The sequence below is a fragment of the Capricornis sumatraensis genome, chromosome 9, assembly GCF_032405125.1.
Source record: "Capricornis sumatraensis isolate serow.1 chromosome 9, serow.2, whole genome shotgun sequence".
Taxonomy (NCBI): domain Eukaryota; kingdom Metazoa; phylum Chordata; class Mammalia; order Artiodactyla; family Bovidae; genus Capricornis; species Capricornis sumatraensis.
The window spans coordinates 4,109,232-4,128,581 of NC_091077.1; the positions used below are offsets into that span (position 1 = coordinate 4,109,232).

General features: G+C 39.0%; 1 protein-coding gene across 1 annotated transcript in view; it reads right to left on the minus strand.

The window, feature by feature from the left end:
• Positions 1-403: 403 nt before the first annotated feature.
• Positions 404-19,350, minus strand: part of ZNF354C (zinc finger protein 354C) — a 40,519-nt gene continuing 21,572 nt past the window's right edge. Inside the window, exons 3-5 of the mRNA XM_068980009.1 lie at positions 7,652-7,778; positions 7,081-7,176; positions 404-1,791 (exon numbers count right to left, since the gene is read on the minus strand). Coding sequence (XP_068836110.1) covers positions 404-1,791; positions 7,081-7,176; positions 7,652-7,778 — 1,611 coding nt within the window. The remainder of the gene's footprint in view (positions 1,792-7,080; positions 7,177-7,651; positions 7,779-19,350) is intronic.

Here is a 19,350-nt window from a genome sequence, read left to right on the forward strand (position 1 = left end):
AATATTGTAAAGTAATTAACCTCTAATTAAAATAAATAAATTTATATTTTTTAAAAAATAAATAAAAAATAAAAGAAAATTCATATTGAAGCTTACTGTTAGAAAGGCAACAAAGTCTAATGAAAGAAATAAAACTTATATTCCATTGTTTTCATTTCTTAAAAGTTAGGTCTTTTACAATTTTCTGTGAATTTAAAATTTTTATGTTTTTAGAAACCTTAAATTTAGTGGTTCTTATAAAATTTGACAAGGCAGTGCTCTTAATATTCGTTGGTCAATTTTACCATTACTTAGTGATAACTTGCATATTTTCTCTAAGAGAAGTAATAAAAAGACTTGATCTATCAGAAGTCTGTGCCTTATTTATTATTCTCCTGATTATTCTCCAATGAGAACCCTTAAATTATTTCAGAGATGAATTAAACCTCATAGGGCTTATCTCCTCTAAGAAATCTCTGATCCCATATTCTTTCCATTTATAGAGTTTTTCTTTATTGTGAACTTTTTTGTGTCTACAAAGGTTTGATCTGTAACTGTAGGCTTTCCCACATTCCATACATTTATAGAGTTTCTCTCCAGTATGGATTCTCTCATGTTCAGTTAGGAATGAATACTGGCTGAAAGCTTTTCCACACTGATTACACTGATATGGTTTCTCTCCAGTATGGATTCTCTGATGCCTATAAAGGTTAGATTTGCAACCAAAGGCTTTCCCACATTCTCCACACGTGTAAAGTTTTTCTCCAGTATGAATTTTCCGATGGTCATTAAAGGATGAATACTGGTTGAAGGCTTTCCCACATTCATTACACTGATATGGTTTTTGTCCAGTATGAATCCGCTGATGTTCAATAAAGGTTGAGATGCGAGTGAAATTTCTCCCACATTCCAAGCATTTACACAGTTGTTCTCCAGTATGAAGCCTCTGATGTTCAGCCAGGGATGTAAACTGGCTGTAACTTTTCCCACATTCACTACATTTATAGGGTTTCTCACCTGTATGGATTTGTTGGTGTCTATGAAGCTTTGCTCTACAATTGAAGGCCTTCTCACATTCTCCACACTTATAGAGTTTTTCTCCAGTATGAATTCTCTGATGTACAGTGAGGGTTGAACACTGGCTAAAAGCTTTACCACAGTCCTTACACTGATAGGGTTTCTCTCCAGTATGCACTCTCAAATGTTTGATAAGGGTTGAACTGCTACTAAATGCTTTCTCACACTGATTACATTTGTAAGGTTTCTCTCCAGTATGAATTCTCTGATGGGCAAGAAGTGATGATCTGTGGCTGAAGGTTTTCCCACACTCATTACATTTGTAAGGTTTCTCACCAGTATGAATTATCTGGTGTTCAATAAGATGAAGACTCTGATTGAAGCTTTTTTCGCATTCACTGTAAATATGAGGTTTTTCTCCTGGGTAAATCTGGAAACATCTCATTAGATCAAAAGTCTGTTTAAAATCTCTCCCAAAAGTATAATATATACTGGGTACTCTTTCTGTAGGAACATTTTGTTGTCTAATAAGAACTGTATTTATAAATAAGCCTTTCCCTAATTCAAGACTTGTCTGGTCTCCAGCTCCACTGATGGTTTTCTTCTGTGAGGCTACCATTTGCCTGAGAGTTTTTTTCTGTTGCTCTTGTTGTGTCCTGCCCTCAAATTCCAAAGCTTCTCCACACTTGATGTCCAACTTAATGGAGTTTTTCATTATTATTCCTTGAGATGTCTCTCCTGTAGAAATGTCCTGTTTGCGAGGCAATGCTTCTATTTCAGGCCATGTCTTGAAACCTGGAATAAATCAGAATAGTGGCTCCTCTGCTGGAAGAGAGTTTGATACCATATAATTTCAAATATGGACTTGAATCTAGAGAAAAAGAGGATAGAATGGAAGGAGAAGTAAACAGGAGTCGTGTGGACAAATTAACAGTGACAACGAAGATATTGCCATCTGAGAGAAGTAAAGGCAGGGATCTTTTGAGACTAACAAGAGTCTATACGAGATGTGAAGTTCTCAACTATGCCCAAGTCCCAGGCTCAGATCTGACTCTAAAGTGAAAAGATTTAGCTTGAGCTGATTCTAAGAAACTCTTGAGTTAAAACCTGGCTTACTTTTATCAATCCATGATTGAAAATAGATTAAAGTTATATCACTAATTAGGTGACTGTATGAGGAAACGGCAACCCACTCCAGTGTTCTTGCCTGGAGAATCCCAGGGACAGGGGAGCCTGGTGGGCTGCCGTCTATGGGGTCACACAGAGTCGGACACGACTGAAGTGACTTAGCAGCAGCAGCAGCAGCAGCAGGTGCTTAAATAAATTATACAACTTAAATAAAATATAGATTATCTATGATAATAAAATTTATCTGGTTTTAGTAATAAAAATATTTTATTGAAATAAAGTAAGAATAAGAAATATAGGCTATAAATCTGTATAAGAATATACATCTTTCTTAATGGTATCCATGGGAAATCTAGCAGTTTAGATTTTCAAGGATCAACCAGGTACCTTCTTTCTTTTTACTCTTTCTCACAATATGATCTTCCCTGTCCATCTAGAAACTTACCCTACTACTTTAATCTTAATTCTTTACAAAAACTCAATTACTTAAGCCTAAATAATCCACCCCTTTCTTCAAATTTCAAAACATATTTTCAAAACATTCAATCACTTAACTTACATATATAAAGTTTGTGAAAATAATTCAAAGTTATTTGTTCAAGGAGAGCAGTAACTGTGTCTTATGATGAACTTGTTAATTCTTTATTGTGTACAAGCTAAGTACACAACTAGAATGTTTTAGATAAAAAAATAAAGAATGAATGAGCAGAGTGACCAAGTTGGAAAAATTATTATGAAGGGCAAGTAACCTTGAAAATAAAAAGAGACCTCTCCTCTCTTACTGGACTCCTGAGACTCAGTCATTTATTGAACAAATACTGAAAAATTAGCAGTGATAATAGGAAAAAAATAAATGGCCAAACAGTAATAGTTCATTTCTCCATGATCTGAGAAGACTCAACTGCATAATTCAGAATTGAGGTTCAGAAAATGAGGATACAAATATCAATAATATTGGTAAGGAATGGAAGATAGACAATAGAAGTGGGTTGGATTTCAATAGAAAAAGAAAAGAGGAACCTGTGAGTCAAAAAGAAGGCCTGTTAAAGTCATCTGTGGGGAAAGTAAACCTATTTGGGGGTGCTTATTGACTAAAGACAATACAGCCTTGACGTACTCCTTTTCCTATTTGGAACCAGTCTGTTGTTCCATGTCCAATTCTAACTGTTGCTTCCTGACCTGCATATAGGTTTCTCAAGAGGCAGGACAGATGGTCTGGTATTCCCATCTCTTTCAGAATTTTCCACAGTTTATTGTGATCCACACAGTCAAAGTCTTTGGCATGGTCAATAACGCAGAAATAGATGTTTTTCTGGAACTCTCTTGCTTTTTCCATGATCCAGCGGATGTTGGCAATTTGATCCCTGGTTCCTCTGCCTTTTCTAAAACCAGCTTGAACATCTGGAAGTTCACAGTTCATGTATTGCTGAAGCCTGGCTTGGGGAATTTTGAGCATTACTTTACTAGCGTGAGAGATGAGTGCAATTGTGCGGTAGTTTGAGCATTCTTTGGCATTGCCTTTCTTTGGGATTGGAATGAAAACTGACCTTTTCCAGTCTTGTGGCCACTGCTGAGTTTTCCAAATTTGCTGGCATATTGAGTGCAGCACGTTCACAGCATCATCTTTCAGGATTTGAAAGAGCTCAAATGGAATTCCATCACCTCCACTAGCTTTGTTCGCAGTGATGCTTTCCAAGGCCCACTTGACTTCGCATTGCAGGATGTCTGGCTCTAGGTGAGTTATCACACCATTGTGATTATCTGGGTCATGAAGATCTTTTTTGTACAGTTCTTCTGTGTATTCTTGCCACCTCTTCTTAATATCTTCTGGTTCTGTTAGGTCCATATCATTTCTGTCCTTTATCGAGCCCATCTTTGCATGAAATGTTCCCTTGATATCTGTGATTTTCTTGAAGAGATCTCTAGTCTTTCCCATTCTGTTGTTTGCCTCTATTTCTTTGCATTGATCGCTGAGGAAGGTTTTCTTATCTCTTCTTGCTATTCTTTGGAACTCTGCATGCAGATGTTTATATCTTTCCTTTTCTCCTTTGCTTTTCACAGCTATTTGTAAGGCCTCCTCAGACAGCCATTTTGTTTTTTTGCATTTCTTTTCTATGGGGATGGTCTTGATCCCTGTCTCCTGTACAATTTCATGAACCTCCGTCCATAATTCATCAGGGACTCTATCTATCAGATAGGAGTACGTCAAGGCTGTATATTGTCACCCTGCTTATTTAACTTATATGCAGAGTACATCATGAGAAATGCTGGGCTGGAAGAAACACAAGCTGCAATCAAGATTGCTGGGAGAAACATCAATAACCTCAGATATGCAGATGATACCACCCTTATGGCACAAAGTGAAGAGGAACTCAAAAGCCTCTTGATGAAAGTGAAAAAGGAGAGTGAAAAAGTTGGCTTAAAGCTCAACATTCAGAAAACGAAGATCATGGCATCTGGTCCATCACTTCATGGGAAACAGATGGGGAAACAGTGGAAACAGTGTCAGACTTTATTTTTTGGGGCTCCAAAATCACTGCAGATGGTGACTGCAGCCATGAAATTAAAAGACACTTACTCCTTGGAAGAAAAGTTATGACCAAACCTAGACAGCATATTCAAAAGCAGAGACATTACTTTGCCGACTAAGGTCTGTCTAGTAAAGGCTATGGTTTTTCCAGTGGTCATGTATGGATGTGAGAGTTGGACTGTGAAGAAAGTTGAGCGCTGAAGAATTGATGCTTTTGAACTGTGGTGTTGGAGAAGACTCTTGAGAGTCCCTTGGACTGCAAGGAGATCCAACCAGTCCATCCTAAAGGAGATCAGTCCTGGGTGTTCATTGGAAGGACTGATGCTAAAGCTGAAACTCCAGTACTTTGGCCACCTCATGCAAAGAGTTGACTCATCGGCAAAGACTCTGATGCTGGGAGGGATTGGGGGCAGGAGGAGAAGGGGACGACAGAGGATAAGATGGCTGGATGGCATCACTGACTCGATGGACATGACTCTGAGTAAACTCTGGGAGCTTGTGATGGACAGGGAGGTTTGGCATGCTGCAATTCATGCGGTCACAAAGAGTCAGACATGACAGAGCGACTGAACTGAACTGACTTATTGACTAAAGAAGGGAATTTGAGTTGGAACTAGTTAAAATTTAGGTTAAGCACAGTAAGGCCAAATATACAGTTACTAAATAACCAGCAGAAGAATTTACTAACAGAAGGTGCTATAAATTCTTAGACAGATAATAACAAGGCAAAAATGTTTATATTTGGTAAAATGGGCAGCTTGGATCAGAGGAAGGACAGAATGGAATCTGAAAAATAATGTAGCTGCAGTGGTCTGGCTGAATTGAGTAACTTGAGCCTCATCAGCACTGAGTTAATCAGAGAGGTAATTAATTCAATTAAAACAGAATTTTTAAAAAATTTTAAATATTACTAAATCTAATACATCAAATGCTTGAGGAACAGAATTCAAAGATCTGGACTCTCCCTTAAATATGCACAATCTTATTAGAAAAATAATTAAACATAACTATAATTCATTGTGATAGATACAATAATCAATGTACTCCAACTATGTAGAAAGTGCTGTATGAACTAAATGATGGAAAAATTAATGCTGACTGGGAAGTAGGAGGGCTTCCCAGGTGGTGCAGTGGTAAGGACTCTGCCTGCCAATGCAGGAGATGCAAAGGACATGGGTTCAATCCCTGGGATGTGAAGATGCCCTGGAATATGAAATGGCAACCCACTCTAGTATTCTTGCCTGGAAAATTCCATGGACAGAGGAGCCTTGCAGGCTAGTCCATAGTGTCGCAAAGAGTCAGAGATGACTGAGCAAGAAAACAACTGAGGAAAGTAGGAAAGATAAGAAAATCTACAGATAAGAGTGGCATATTAGGTGGACAAATGGATCTTGAAAGATAAATAGTTTACCAATGGACAAGGTAGAAGAGGTGATTCAAGCTGAAGGAATAACACACAAATGATAGTGAATATGCAAGATGTATAGTCAGAACACTGAGCTGAAGAGGAAGTGGCCACTGATGAGACCATAAAGGAATATGAAGACAGGCTAAGATGTAGGTTTAATGTCATATTAAGGCATCTTTCTTTACTCCATGGATAATGGAGAAACAATGAAGTCTCTCAAAGTACAGGACAAATACCTGAGTTTCAAAGAGATCACTGTCCTCATGGCATGGAAAATGAGTGAGAAAAAAGAGGCTCAGAGAAGGTAGGTAACTTTCCTATAGCGCATGTAAGCAGTGGTAAGGGTAAGGCAAAATTCGGAATGTCTAAATTCAAACCATGATCCTTAATGCTATACTGCACTACCTGGTGGTGGTGGTGCTGTGTGATCAGTCACATTCGACTCTCTGTGACTCCGTGCACTGCAGCCCACCAGGAACAACATGCTTGCTGACCCCTGGACTGGAAAGGCTACAGTGGTAATGTTAACAACAGCTGATAGAATATATAATAGTGGGACATGACAATCTAGTCACCAAGAAAATAAGAAATCAGAGACAAAGGAATGCTAATAATACTCTGAAATATGTGTATGGTAAAAAAGAAATGGAAAAATTGCTTTAAAAAATTCAAAACATGGCAGAAGGTGTAGCGTTAAAACATCTGTCAGACATGAATGAACATGTGTAAATGCAGATGGAAAAATAACATGAAGATCAAGAGGTGATAGAAGGAAGTGAGTGAGGCTGCAAAACAAAAGGTGGTGGGGAGGGAAAGAGAATGCAGGGAGTGGTATGAGAAGGAAAATGTCAAGACAAGGACCTTCTTGATGAAAGAAAGCCATTACAACCAAGGAGCCTTGTCAGGTGGTTCTGAGCATTTCAATAGCGCTCAGAATTTCCAGGAGAGTTTTTGAACACTCCTCACAACCTGCTTATGTATAAAGACACGTGTGCCCATCCCCCAGTCACTTACTCACCAAGGCAGGTATCTTGAGGGATTTCTCTCTCCACCATACAGGGATCTTCTCCTTGTTGCAACTGGCAGATCAACTTTGGCATTGAAAATGGAATCCCTGCTCATCAGGAAGGAAATGGAGTTTGAACAAATGGCATGAAAAGCAAGCCCCAAACTCAAACCAGAACCTACAGGGAAGATAACACAAGTATAGAGAGGCAAAGTAGGCAAGCAAAAGCACTCTTGAGAGGACTGAGGCCTTCACGGGGATGGAGCAGGAGGTGGGTCTTGGTTCAGAAACAATACGGGACCCTGTCTATGAATGCCATGGTGATGGGAGTCCTATGCACTTTTCAGAATCTAAACTGGGCTCCAATCATTGGAGTAGGAGGGAACTATTAAGGAGGTGGGGTGGGAGGAAGGCAGAGGACAAAGAGCAGCATGAAGGGCATCAAAACAAACAGGTACACTTTTAATTCTGCAGAGATTTGTCCTTTCCCAGGGCAGAGGACAGAAACCTGCAGACTCTGAACCTCCAAGGGTGCTCTAAAGTCTCCCACAGCAGACTCTCCACGACAGGCAAGCCTCCTTACCCAGTGAGACCAGGGTGCTGTAGTTCTCCAGCATCACCTCCCGGTACAAGGTTCTCTGGGCAGCATCCAGGTGCAACCACTCGTCCCGGCTGAAGAGCACAGCGATGTCCCTAAACGTCACTGACTCCTGTAACGGCAAACCCGTTCCTGTTTACCCAGGAACATGTCCCCTGAAAGACTTGGTAAGAAGACACTAGGATGTGTAGCAACTATTCTGAAAATGTCTCAGGATTCTAAATATTTCAAAGCAACTATTTATGTTACTTTCGGAACCACCCATCAACTAACAAACAAATATTTATCGAGTACCCACTTGGAGCAAAGACACATGGCATGTTTGTGAGGGTATGGGAAAAAAGGGCAAATTTCCTGTCGAGAAGGAATTTATATTGCACTCTGGGATCTGTCAGAGTCCATTTATCTCCTCCTTCCAATTCAAAATCCAAATTAGTCCAAAAGACTGTTCTATACATCTGTGTCTCTTTTGCTGTCTCGCATATAGGGTTATCGATGTTGATGTATGGCAAAACCAATACAGTATTGTAAAGTAAAATAAAGTAAAAAGAAAAATTAAATAAAATACAAAATCCAAATTAAATGAAAAGAAAAAATCAGAGTATGTTTAGAGCAGTGCTGGAAAACTAGGAGAAATATCACTAGTAGAACAGAAAAAAAAGGAGTTTCTGAGACATAAAGCAAATAATTAAAAAAAATATTGCTTAATGTCTATTGATGGGCTTCCCTGGTGGCTCAGATGGTAAAGAATCAGCCTGCAGTGCAGAAGACCAGGGTTGGATCCCTGGTCAGAAATCCCCGGGAGAAGACAATAGCTACCCACTCCAGTATTCTTGCCTGGAGAATTCCATGGGAGGGGCCTGGTGGGCTATAGTCCATGGGGTCACAAAGATGTTAGAGACTATGATAGAAAAGACTATAGATAGACTATGATAGCAGCCAATTTAAGTTTCATAGATATTCTATTAGGAAGACACTATAAATAATTTTGCAGATAAAGAAACAGTCCAGAAAGGTTACAAAATCTTTCCTAGCTAATACTGTTCAAGTGGTAGAGCTCCTAAGTGAATTCAGGTAGACAGATCTCTAAGCTATATTGTCAGATGGGTTCCGTTGCCTAGAGAAAATTAGAAGAACTAAAGTACTGCACGGGTGCAAAAGGGAAATGCTGAGAAGGTAAGACTTTCCAAGAGAATCCCAGTAAGAAGGCAGATGCCAATTTTTTTTATTAAAGGGCTGAAGGGAGTGACAAACAATACAAGGCTTAGTGGGCATTATTAGAATCTATCAAAAGGTCAAAGGTACATCACTATGATTTTGCATTTCTACTTCTAGGATCCTACTACAAGGAATAATCACACAACTGGGTAGGGATATCTGCTCACGGATGTTCACTAAAACATTACTTGTAAGTTCATGGTTATGGTAGGTTTAATAATAAACCTGTAAGCATTGTACTTATGACAAATGGGACTTTGAGGATCTGTTGAAGGATTGTGAGCATGGGGAGAGATTATTCTGGATTATTATAAGGGGGATCTGGTATAATCTTAACAGTCCTTCTAAGAAGAACACAAAAGGAGTTAGAAGAGAAGGCTATGTAATGATGGAAGCAGAGACTGAAATGATATGCGTTAAAGATTCTTGAAAAGGCCACACAGACCAAGGAAGATAGGGGGCCACTAGAAGATGAAAACAAGACCAGGAAACAAATTTCCCACCCCTTGCCCTAGAGCCAAGGCAGAAAGAATCAGCCCTGCTGAGAACTTGACCTTGAGTCAGTGAAACTGATTTCACACTTCTGACCTCCACAACTATAGGAGAATAACTTTATGTTGTTTCAGCCACTGAATTTGTTATAATTTGTTATAGAAACAATGAAAACTAATACAATGGTGAAATTTTCAAGACAACCTATATTATCTATCAATAAAGGAATAGATAAGCAATTTATACTGCATTTAGCCCATGAAATGTTATAAAGTCATTGAACAGAATGAGGTAGATTTGTATGCTGACATTGGAATTTGACTGTGATACATTATCAATTCATATGAAAAAGCAAGCTCCCAGGCAATATGTGTTGAAAAATTCTTTATCTGTATATGCATAGGTGCATACAAAAATATCTGGAAGAAAACAACAAGCTGTCCCAGATTATTATTTGATATTTTAGAGAAGGACAGAATGGCTCTCTACCACTTACATCCTTCATTAGGCTTACATTTTTTACAGGGTGTATGTTTGTTTTGACATTTTTTAAGATTCCACTTTAATTTACATATTCATTTTCTAGCTTGGCATTTTTGGTGGCTGCTGAGAATCATAATATACATTCTTAGTTCTGCACAGCATATTTAGAGCTAATATATGATTTCACATAGAAGGTAAAAACCTTGCAAACATGGTTCTTGTTCATGTTGTAGCTGTTACAAAGTTATTACAAAGACATTCCCAGATCATAAAGTTGACAGGACTCATCAGGTCACTCTGAGACTGCCCATGGAAGGCAAGCAGTACAATTTTAATGTTGTTATTTAGTCACTGACTCTTTCGCAACCACGTGGCTCCTCTGTCCTCCTGTCAGGCTCCTCTGTCCATGGAATTTCCCAGGCAAGAATACTGAAGAGGGTTGCCATTTCCTTCTTCAGGGAATATTCCTGACCCAGGGATCAAACCTGCTCCTCCTGCGTTGGCAGGTGGATTCTTTACCACTGAGCCACCTGGAAGCCCAAAGGGTACACTGCAGCAAAATAAAAACTGTGTAGGAAAGTACTGGAAGCCAGAGATGCTTCATGAGTCTCCTCATTTGCATGCACAGACCATGCTGTGTCATTGAATCTATTAACAGATGAGAATTCTTGGTTTGGGGGAGCGCAAAGGAGAAACGCTCAGCAGGGGCTTTTTATGCATCAAGCATGGCTTGACATACCATATAAGCCAGTTGCAAATCAAGTGAACATGACCCTGAGGGTGGTCAGTAGCATTCAAAGAGTACATCCAGGGTTTCCCTGGTTGCTCAGTGGTAAAGAATCCGCCTGCCAATGCAGGAGACACAGGTTCAGTCCCTGAGCCAGGAAGCTCCCACATGCCTAAGAGCAGCTAAGCTTGTGCAAAACTATTGAACCTGTGCTCTGGAACCTGGGAGCTGCAATTACCGAGCCCACATGCCGTAACTACCGAAGCCCTCATGCCCTAGAGCCTGGGCTGCGCAGCAAGAGAAGCCATCACAGTGAGAAGTCCATGCACTGCGAGCAGAGAGTAGCCCAACACTCTGCAACTAGAGAAGAGGCCATGCAGCAACAAAGACCCAGTACAGTCAAAGGAAGAAAGAAAACTAGAAACAGATCAAGTAAGAGCACATCCATTGCCCTTATCTTGGCCAGGAATCAAAAAACAGCCATTCAGCCATCCCTGGAGACAAAGCTTTTCCAGTCCAGACCTTAATGAGTTGCATATTCACAGCTGTCATATACATTACATCCACTTATATGATAAACTCCGTAACACAAGATTATATTTTTGCTTTAAACAAGCATATGCATACCACAGAAACTGAGAGGAAAAATTAGTTATATATTTCTATAATACATATCTTTATCCAGACAGTCACCACTTTTAATACTCTTCATTTCCTTCTTAAGATTACATCTGGCATTATTTCCTTTTAACTTGAAGAACTTCCTTTAGCATGTCTTATACTGCAGAACTACTGATGATGAATTAGCTTTGTTTTCTTTTATCTGAAAATGCCTTTATTTTACCTTCATTCTTGAAGAATATTTTCACTGTTTACAGAATTTGGAGTTGACAGTGTTTTTCTTTCAGCATATAAAAAGGTCATTATTATTTTCTGGCCACTGTTGTCTCTAATGAGGAGCCAATGGACATTCAGATATTGATTCTATGTATATAACATGGTTTTTTCCCCTGTCTGCTTTAAAATCTTTGGTTTTTGGTTACTTGTCTATAACTTCTCTGCCTGATACTATTGACACCATCTACAAACGGATGTTCAGTGCTTAAAAGGTGGCTAGTTTGAATTGTGAAGAGCTATTTATATAATACACACTAGACTATTTACTAAATATATATATACACACATACATATATATATATATATATGATACCTCAATAATTTAATACTCATAACATGTGGAAATGTGAGATGTATGGATATGAGAGCTGGACCATAAAGAAAGCTGAGTGCCAGAGAGTTGATGCTTTCAAACTGTGGTGCTAGGGAAGACTTTTGAGAGTCCCTTGGACAGCAAGGAGATCCAATCATTCAATCCTAAGGAAATCAACCAAGAATATTCATCGGAAGGACTGATGCTGAAGCTGAAGCTCCAATACTTTGGCCACCTGATTTGAAGAGCCAACTCACTGGAAAAGACCCTGATGCTGGGAAAGACTGAAGGCAGGAGGAGAAGGGGATGGCAGAGGATGAGATGGTTGGATGCAATCACTGACTCAATGGACAAGAGTTTGAGCAAACTCCAGGAGATAGTGAAGGACAGGAAAGGCTGGTGTGCTGCAGTCTATGGGATTGCAAAGAGTCAGACACAACTGAGCAACAACAACATGTGTTGAAATAATAAGATTTTGGGTATACTGGGTCAAGTAAAATATTTATTAAAATTAATCTGCTTCTGTTTATTTTTTACTGTTACTAGAAAGTTTACTTTTAAAATTGAAGTATAGTTGATTTACAGTGTTGTGCCAATCTGTGATATACAGGAAAGTGACTGAGTTATACACACATAGACATTCTTTTTTAATACTCTTTTCCACTATGGTTTATTATAGGATGTGGAATATAGTTCCCTGTGCTATACAGTAGGACCTTGTTGTTTATCCATCCTATATATAACAGTTTACATCTGCTAATTCCAAACTCCCGGTCCTTCCCTCCCACATCCTCCTCCCCTTTGGCAACCCCAAGTCTGTTCTCTGCGAGTCTGTTTCTGTTTTGTGTACAGGTTCATTTGTGCTCTGTTTTAGGTTTCACATCAAAGTGATATCGTATGACATTTGTCTTTCTCTTTTTGACTTACTTTTCTTAGTATGTTAATCTCTAGTCACATCCACGATACTGCAAGTGGCATTATCACCTTCCTTTTATGGCTGAGTAACATCCCACTGTGTGCGCATATACACACACAGACACACACCTCATCTTCTTTAACTGCTCAGCTGTCAATGGACGTTTAGGTTATTTCCAGTCTTGGCTACTGTGAATAGGGCTGCCATGAACACAGGGGTGCGTGTATCTCCTTAAATTATGATTTTGTCTGGGCACATGCCCAGGAGTGGTGGGACTGCTGGATCAGACAGTAATTCTATTTTTAGTTTTCTGAGGAACCTCTACAGTTTTCCACAGTGGCTGCATCAACTTTCTCCACACTCTCTCCATCATTTGTAGACCTTTTCTGCCACGTTAGTTTTTAATTGAAGGATGACCACCTTACAGAATTTTGTTGTTTTCTGTCAAACATCAACAAGAATCATCCATATTCCCTCCCTCCCAAACCTCCCTCCCCATCCCACCCATCTAGATTGTCACAGAGCCCGTTTAAGCTCCCTGAGTCATACAGCAAATTCCCGCTTGCTATGTATTTTACATATGGTCTTGTGAGTTTCCATGTTACTCTCTCCATACATCTCACTCTCTCCCCCCTCCCCTGCCCCAGTGTCCACAGATCTGTTCTCCATGTCTGTTTCTCCACAGTTACCCTGCAAGTAAATTCATCAGTACCATCTTTCTAGATTCCATATATATGTGTCAGTGTACAATATTTACATTTCTCTTTCTGGCTTACTTCACTCTGTATAATAAGCTCCAGGTTCATCCACCTCACTAAAACTGACTCAAATGTGTTCCTTTATTATGGCTGAATAATATTCCATTGTGTCTAATGTAACACAGCTTCTTTATCCATTCATATGTCAATGGAAATCTAGGTTGCTTCCATGTTCTAGCTATTGTAAACAGTGCTGCAGTGAACACTGGGGTTCATAGGTCTTTTTCATTTCTGGTTTCCTCAGGGTATATGCCTGAGTGGGATTGCTGGGTCATATGGTGATTTTATTCCTAGTTTTTTAATGTACCTCCATACCATCTTCCATAATGGCTGCATCAATTTACATTCCTACCAGCAATGCAAGAGGGTTCCCTTTTCTCCACACGCTCTCCAGCATTTATTGCTTGTAGACTTTTTGATGGCAGCCATTCTGACTAGAATTGATGCTTTTGAACTGTGGTGTTGGAAAAGACTCTTGAGAGTCCCTTGGACTGCAAGGAGATCCAACCAGTTAATCCTAAAGGAGATCAGTCCTGGGTGTTCATTGGAAGGACTGATGTTGAAGCTGAAACTCCAATACTTTGGCCACCTGATGCAAAGAACTGACTCATTTGAAAAGACCCCGATGCTGGGAAAGATTGAGGGCAGGAGGAGAAGGGGACGGCAGAGGATGAGATGGTTGGATGGCATCACCGACTCGATGGACATGGGTTGGGTGGACTCTGGGAGTTGGTGATGGACAGGGAGGCCTGGCGTGCTGCGGTTCATGGGGTAGCAAAGAGTTGGACACGGCTGAGCGACTGAACTGAACTGATTCTGACCAGCATGAGATGGTACCTCATTGTGGTTTTGATTTGCATCTCTCTGATAATGAATGATGTTGAGCATCTTTTCATGTGTTTGTTAGCTAACTGTATGTCTTCTTTGGAGAAATGTGTTTAGATTTTTTCCCACTTTTTGATTGGGTTGTTTCTTTGGTTTTGAGTTGTATGAGCTGCTTGTATATTTTGGAAATTAATTGTCAGTTGTCTCCTTTGCTAATATTTTCTTCTATTCTGAGGGTTGTCTTTTCACCATGTTTTTAGTTTCCTTTGCTATGCAAAAGCTTTTAAGTTTAATTAGGTCCCACTTATTTATTTTTGCTTTTATTTCCATTACTCCAGGAGGTGGGTCATGGAAGATCTTACTTTGATTTATGTCATCAAGTGTCCTGCCTATGTTTTCCTCTAAGAGTTTTATAGTCTCTGTCCTTATATTTAGGGCTTTAATCCATTTTGAGTTTATCTTTGTGTATGGTGTTAGGAAGTGTTCTGATCTCATTCTTTTGCACGTAGCTGTCCAGTTTTCCCAGCACCACTTATTGAAGAGACTATCTTTGCCCCATTGTATATTCCTGCCTCCTTTGCAAAACAACAAAGTACCCATAGGTGTATGAGTTTATCTCTGGGCTCTCTATCTTGTTCCACTGGTCTATATTTCTGTTTTGTACCAGTACCATACTGTCTTGATGACTATGGGTTTGTAGTATAGTCTGAAGTCAGGAAGGTTGATTGCTCCAGCTCCATTCTTTCTCAAGACTCCTTTGTCTATTCAGTCTTTTGTGTTTCCATATAAATTGTGGGCTTCCCTGGTAGAGATAGGAGAGAATCTGCCTGCAATGCAGAAGACCTGGGTTTGATCCCTGGATTAGGAAGATCCCCTGGAGGAGGGCATGGCAACCCACTCCAGTATTCTTGCCTGGAGAATCCTCAAGGATGGAGGAACCTGGCAGGCTATAGTTTATCGTGTCTCAAAGAGTCGGACATGACTGAGCGACTAAGCACACATGAATTGTGAAAGTTTTTGTTTTAGGTCTATGAAAAATGCCATTGGTAATTGGATAGAGATCACATTGAATCTGCAGAGTGCATTTAGTAGTATAGTCACTTTCACAATATTTATTCTTCCTACCCAGGAACACGGAATCTCTCTCCATCTTTTATTTCTTTCATCAGTGTCTTATAATTTTCCGTATACAGCTGTTTTGTCTCCTTCGGTAGGTTTATTCCTAGATACTTTTTTCTTTTCACGGTAATGGTGAATGGGATTGACTCCTTAATTTCTCTTTCTGATTTTTCATTATCAGTATAGAGGAATGCAAGTGATTTCTGTGTGTTGACCTTGTATCCCACGACTTTGCTGAATTCACTGATTAGCTCTAGTATTTTTCTGATAGTTTCTTTTGGGTTTTCTATGTATATGATCATGTCATCTGCAAACAGTGAGAGTTTTACTTCTTTTCTGATCTGGATTCCTTTTATTTCTTTTTCTTCTCTAATTGCCATAGCTAGGACTTCCAAAACTATGTTGAATAATAGTGGTGAGAGTGGACCTTGAGAGATCAAGACCTTGTCTTGATCTTAGAGGGAATGCTTTTAGTTTTTCACCACTGAAAATAATGTTTGCTGTGGGCTGATCATATTTGGTCTCTACTATGTTGACATAGGTTCCTTCTATGCCCACTTTTTTGACACGTTTTTATCATAAATGGGTGCTGAATTTTGTCAAAAGGCTTTTTTTTCTTCTATTGAGATGACCATATGGTTTTTATCTTTCAGTTTGTTAATATGGTGTATCACACTGATTGAGTTGTGTATATTGAAGAATACTTGCACCCCTAGAATAAACCCAACTTGATCTTGGTGTATGAGCATTTTAATGTGTTGCTGAGTTTTGCTTGCTAGAATTTTCTTAAGGATCTTTGCATCTATATTCATCAGTGATATTGGCCTCTAATTTTATTTTTTTTGTATTGTCTTTGCCTGGTTTTAGTATCAGGGTGATGGTGGCCTCGTAGAATGAGTTTGGAAGTACTCCTTCCTCTGCAACTTTTTGGAAGAGTTTCAGAGAAATAGGCATTAGCTCTTCTCTAAATGTCTGATAGAATTCCCTTGTGAAGCCATATGGCCCTGGACTTTTGTTTTTGGGGAGATCTCAGATCACAGTTTTTATTTCGTGTTTGTAACTGGCTTGTTCATAATATCTATTTCTTTCTGGTTCAGTCTTGGGAGCTTGAACTTTTCTAAGAATCTGTCAATTTCCTCTTGGGTGTCCATTTTATTGGGCTTCCCTTGTGGCTCAGCTGGTAAAGAATCCACCTGCAATGCGAGAGACCTGGGTTCAATCCCTGGGTTGGGAAAATTGCCTGGAGATGGGAAAGGCTACCCACTCCAGTATTCTGGCCTGGAGAATTCCATGGACTGCATTTTATTAGTATATCGTTGCACATAATATCCTCTTAAGATCCTTTGTATTTCTGCATTGCCTGTTTAAGCTCTCCTTTTTCATTTCTAATTTTGTTGATTTGATTTTTCTCTCTTTTTTACCTTGATGAGTCTGGCCAGTGATTTGTTAATTTTATTTATCTTCTCAAAGAACCAGCTTTTAGTTTTATTCATCTTTGCCACTGTTTCCTTCATTTCTTTTTCATTTATTTCTGCTCTGATCTTTATGATTTCTTTTCTTCTACTAATTTTGTTTTTTTTTTTTGTTCTTTTTCCAGTTGTTTTAGGTGTTAAGTTAGGTTGTCTATTCTATGTTCCTCTTGTTTCTTGAGGTATGATTGTATTGCTATAAACTTCCCTCTTAGAACTGCTTTTGCTGAATCCCATAGGTTTGGGGTCATCATGTTTTCATTGTCATTTGTTTCTAGGAATCTTTTTATTTTCCTTCTTATACTTTCAGTGACCTCTTTGTTATTTAGTAATGTATTATTTAATCTCCATGAGTTTGTGTTTTTTGCGTTTCTTTTCCTGGGGTTGATATCTAATCTCATAGTATTGTGGTCAGAGAAGATGCTTGATACAATTTCAACTTTCTTAAATTTACTGAGGCTTGATTTGCGGCCCAAGATGTTGTCTATCCTGGACATGTTCCATGTGCACTTGAGAAGAAAGTATTCTTCTACATTTGGGTAGGAAGTCTGAAGATATCAATTATGTCCATCTGGTCTAATGTTTCATTTAAGGTTTGTGTTTCCTTATTGATTCTCTGTTTTGATGATTTGTCCATTGGTGTTAAATGGGGTGTTAACATCCCCTACTATTATTGTGTTCTTGTTGATTTCCCCTCTTATGCCTGTTAGTGTTTGCTTTATGTACTGAGGTGCTCCTATGTTGGGTGAATAAATATTTACAATTGTTATGTCTTCTTCTTGGATTGACCCTTTGATCATTATGTAGTGTCCTTCTTTGTCTCTTATAATATTTATTTTAAAGTCTATTTTTGTCTGAAATAATGATTGCCACTCCAGCTTTCTTTTGGTTTCCATTTACATGGAGTATTTTTTCCATACTTTTACCTTCAATCTGTATGTGTTTCTAGGTCTGAAATGGATCTCCTGTAGGCAGCATATATATGGGTCTTGCTTTTGTATTTGAACATTCAGTCAGTCTGTATTTTTTGGTTGGTGCATTTAATCCATTTACATTTAAGGTAATTATTGATATATATGTTCCTATTGGCATTTTCTTAATTGTTTTGGGTTTCTTTTTGTAGGTCTTTCCTTTCTCTTGTGTTTATTGGCTATGTAAGTCCCTTCAGTATTTGTTGGAAGGCTGATTTGGTGGTGCTAAATTCTCTTAACTTTTGTTGTCTATAAAGCTTTTGATTCCTCCATCAATTCTGAGTGAGATCTTTGCTGGGTATACTAATCTTGCTTGTAGACTTTTTCTTTCAGTACTTTAACTATATCCTGCCATTCCCTTCTGACCTGCAGTCTCTGCTGAAAGATTCACTGTTAATTGTATGGGTTTTCCCTCATGTTACTTGTTGCTTTTCCCTTGCTGCTGTTAATATTCTTTCTTTATGCTTAATCTCTGTTAGCTTGACTAATATGTGTCTCAATGTGTTTCTCCTTGGGTTTATCCTATAAGGGACGCTCTGCACTTCTTGGACTTGATTGACTATTTCCTTTCCAATGCTGGGGAAGTTTTCAACCATTTCTTGAAAAAATTTCTCAGTGCTTTTCTCTTTTCTTCTTCCTCTGGGACCCCTATAACTCGAATGTTGGTGTGTTTAATATTGTCCCAAAGGCCTCTGAAGTGAAGTGAAAGTCGCTCAGCTGTGTTTGACTCTTTGTGACCCCATGGAATATACAGTCCATGGAATTCTCCAGGCCAGAATACTGGAGTGGGTAGCCATTGCTTCTCCAGGGAATCTTCCCAACCCAGAGATCGAACCGAGGTCTCCCACATTGCAGGGGGATTCTTTACCAGGTGAGCCACCAGGGAAGCTGAAACTTCTCTGAGGTTACCCTCAATTTTTTTCACTCTTCTTCCTTCATTCCGCTCTTCAGCAGTTATTTCCACCATTCTATCTTCCTGCTCACGTATCCCTTCTTCTGCCCCAGTTATTCTGCTACTGGTTCCTTCTTGAATATTTTTAATTGAAGTAATTGTGTTACTCACTTGTTTACTTATTCTTAATTTCTTCTATGTCCTTGGTGATTGTATTAACTGTGTTGTTTCTTGCATTTTCTTCATTCTATTTTCACATCTTTGGAGCATCTTTACTATCATTATTCTGAATTCTCTTTCCGGTAAATTGCTTATTTGCTCTTTGTTTACTTGGTCTTGTGAGTTTCTACCTTGTTCGTTCATTTGTGCTGTATTTCTCTGTCTTTTAACTTTTTTTTCTACCTTGCTCCAATTGAGGTCTCCCAGGCTTTAGGGTTGTATTCATTCTTCCTTTTGGTTTTTGCCCTTGGAGGGAAAGCTTGGTTGAGTGGTTTGTGTTGCCTTCTTGTTAGGGGTGACTTGTGTCTGTGTTCTAGTGGGCGATCAAGCAGGTAATTACAGATATAATGGGATATATACACACACTCCACGCACACAGTTATAA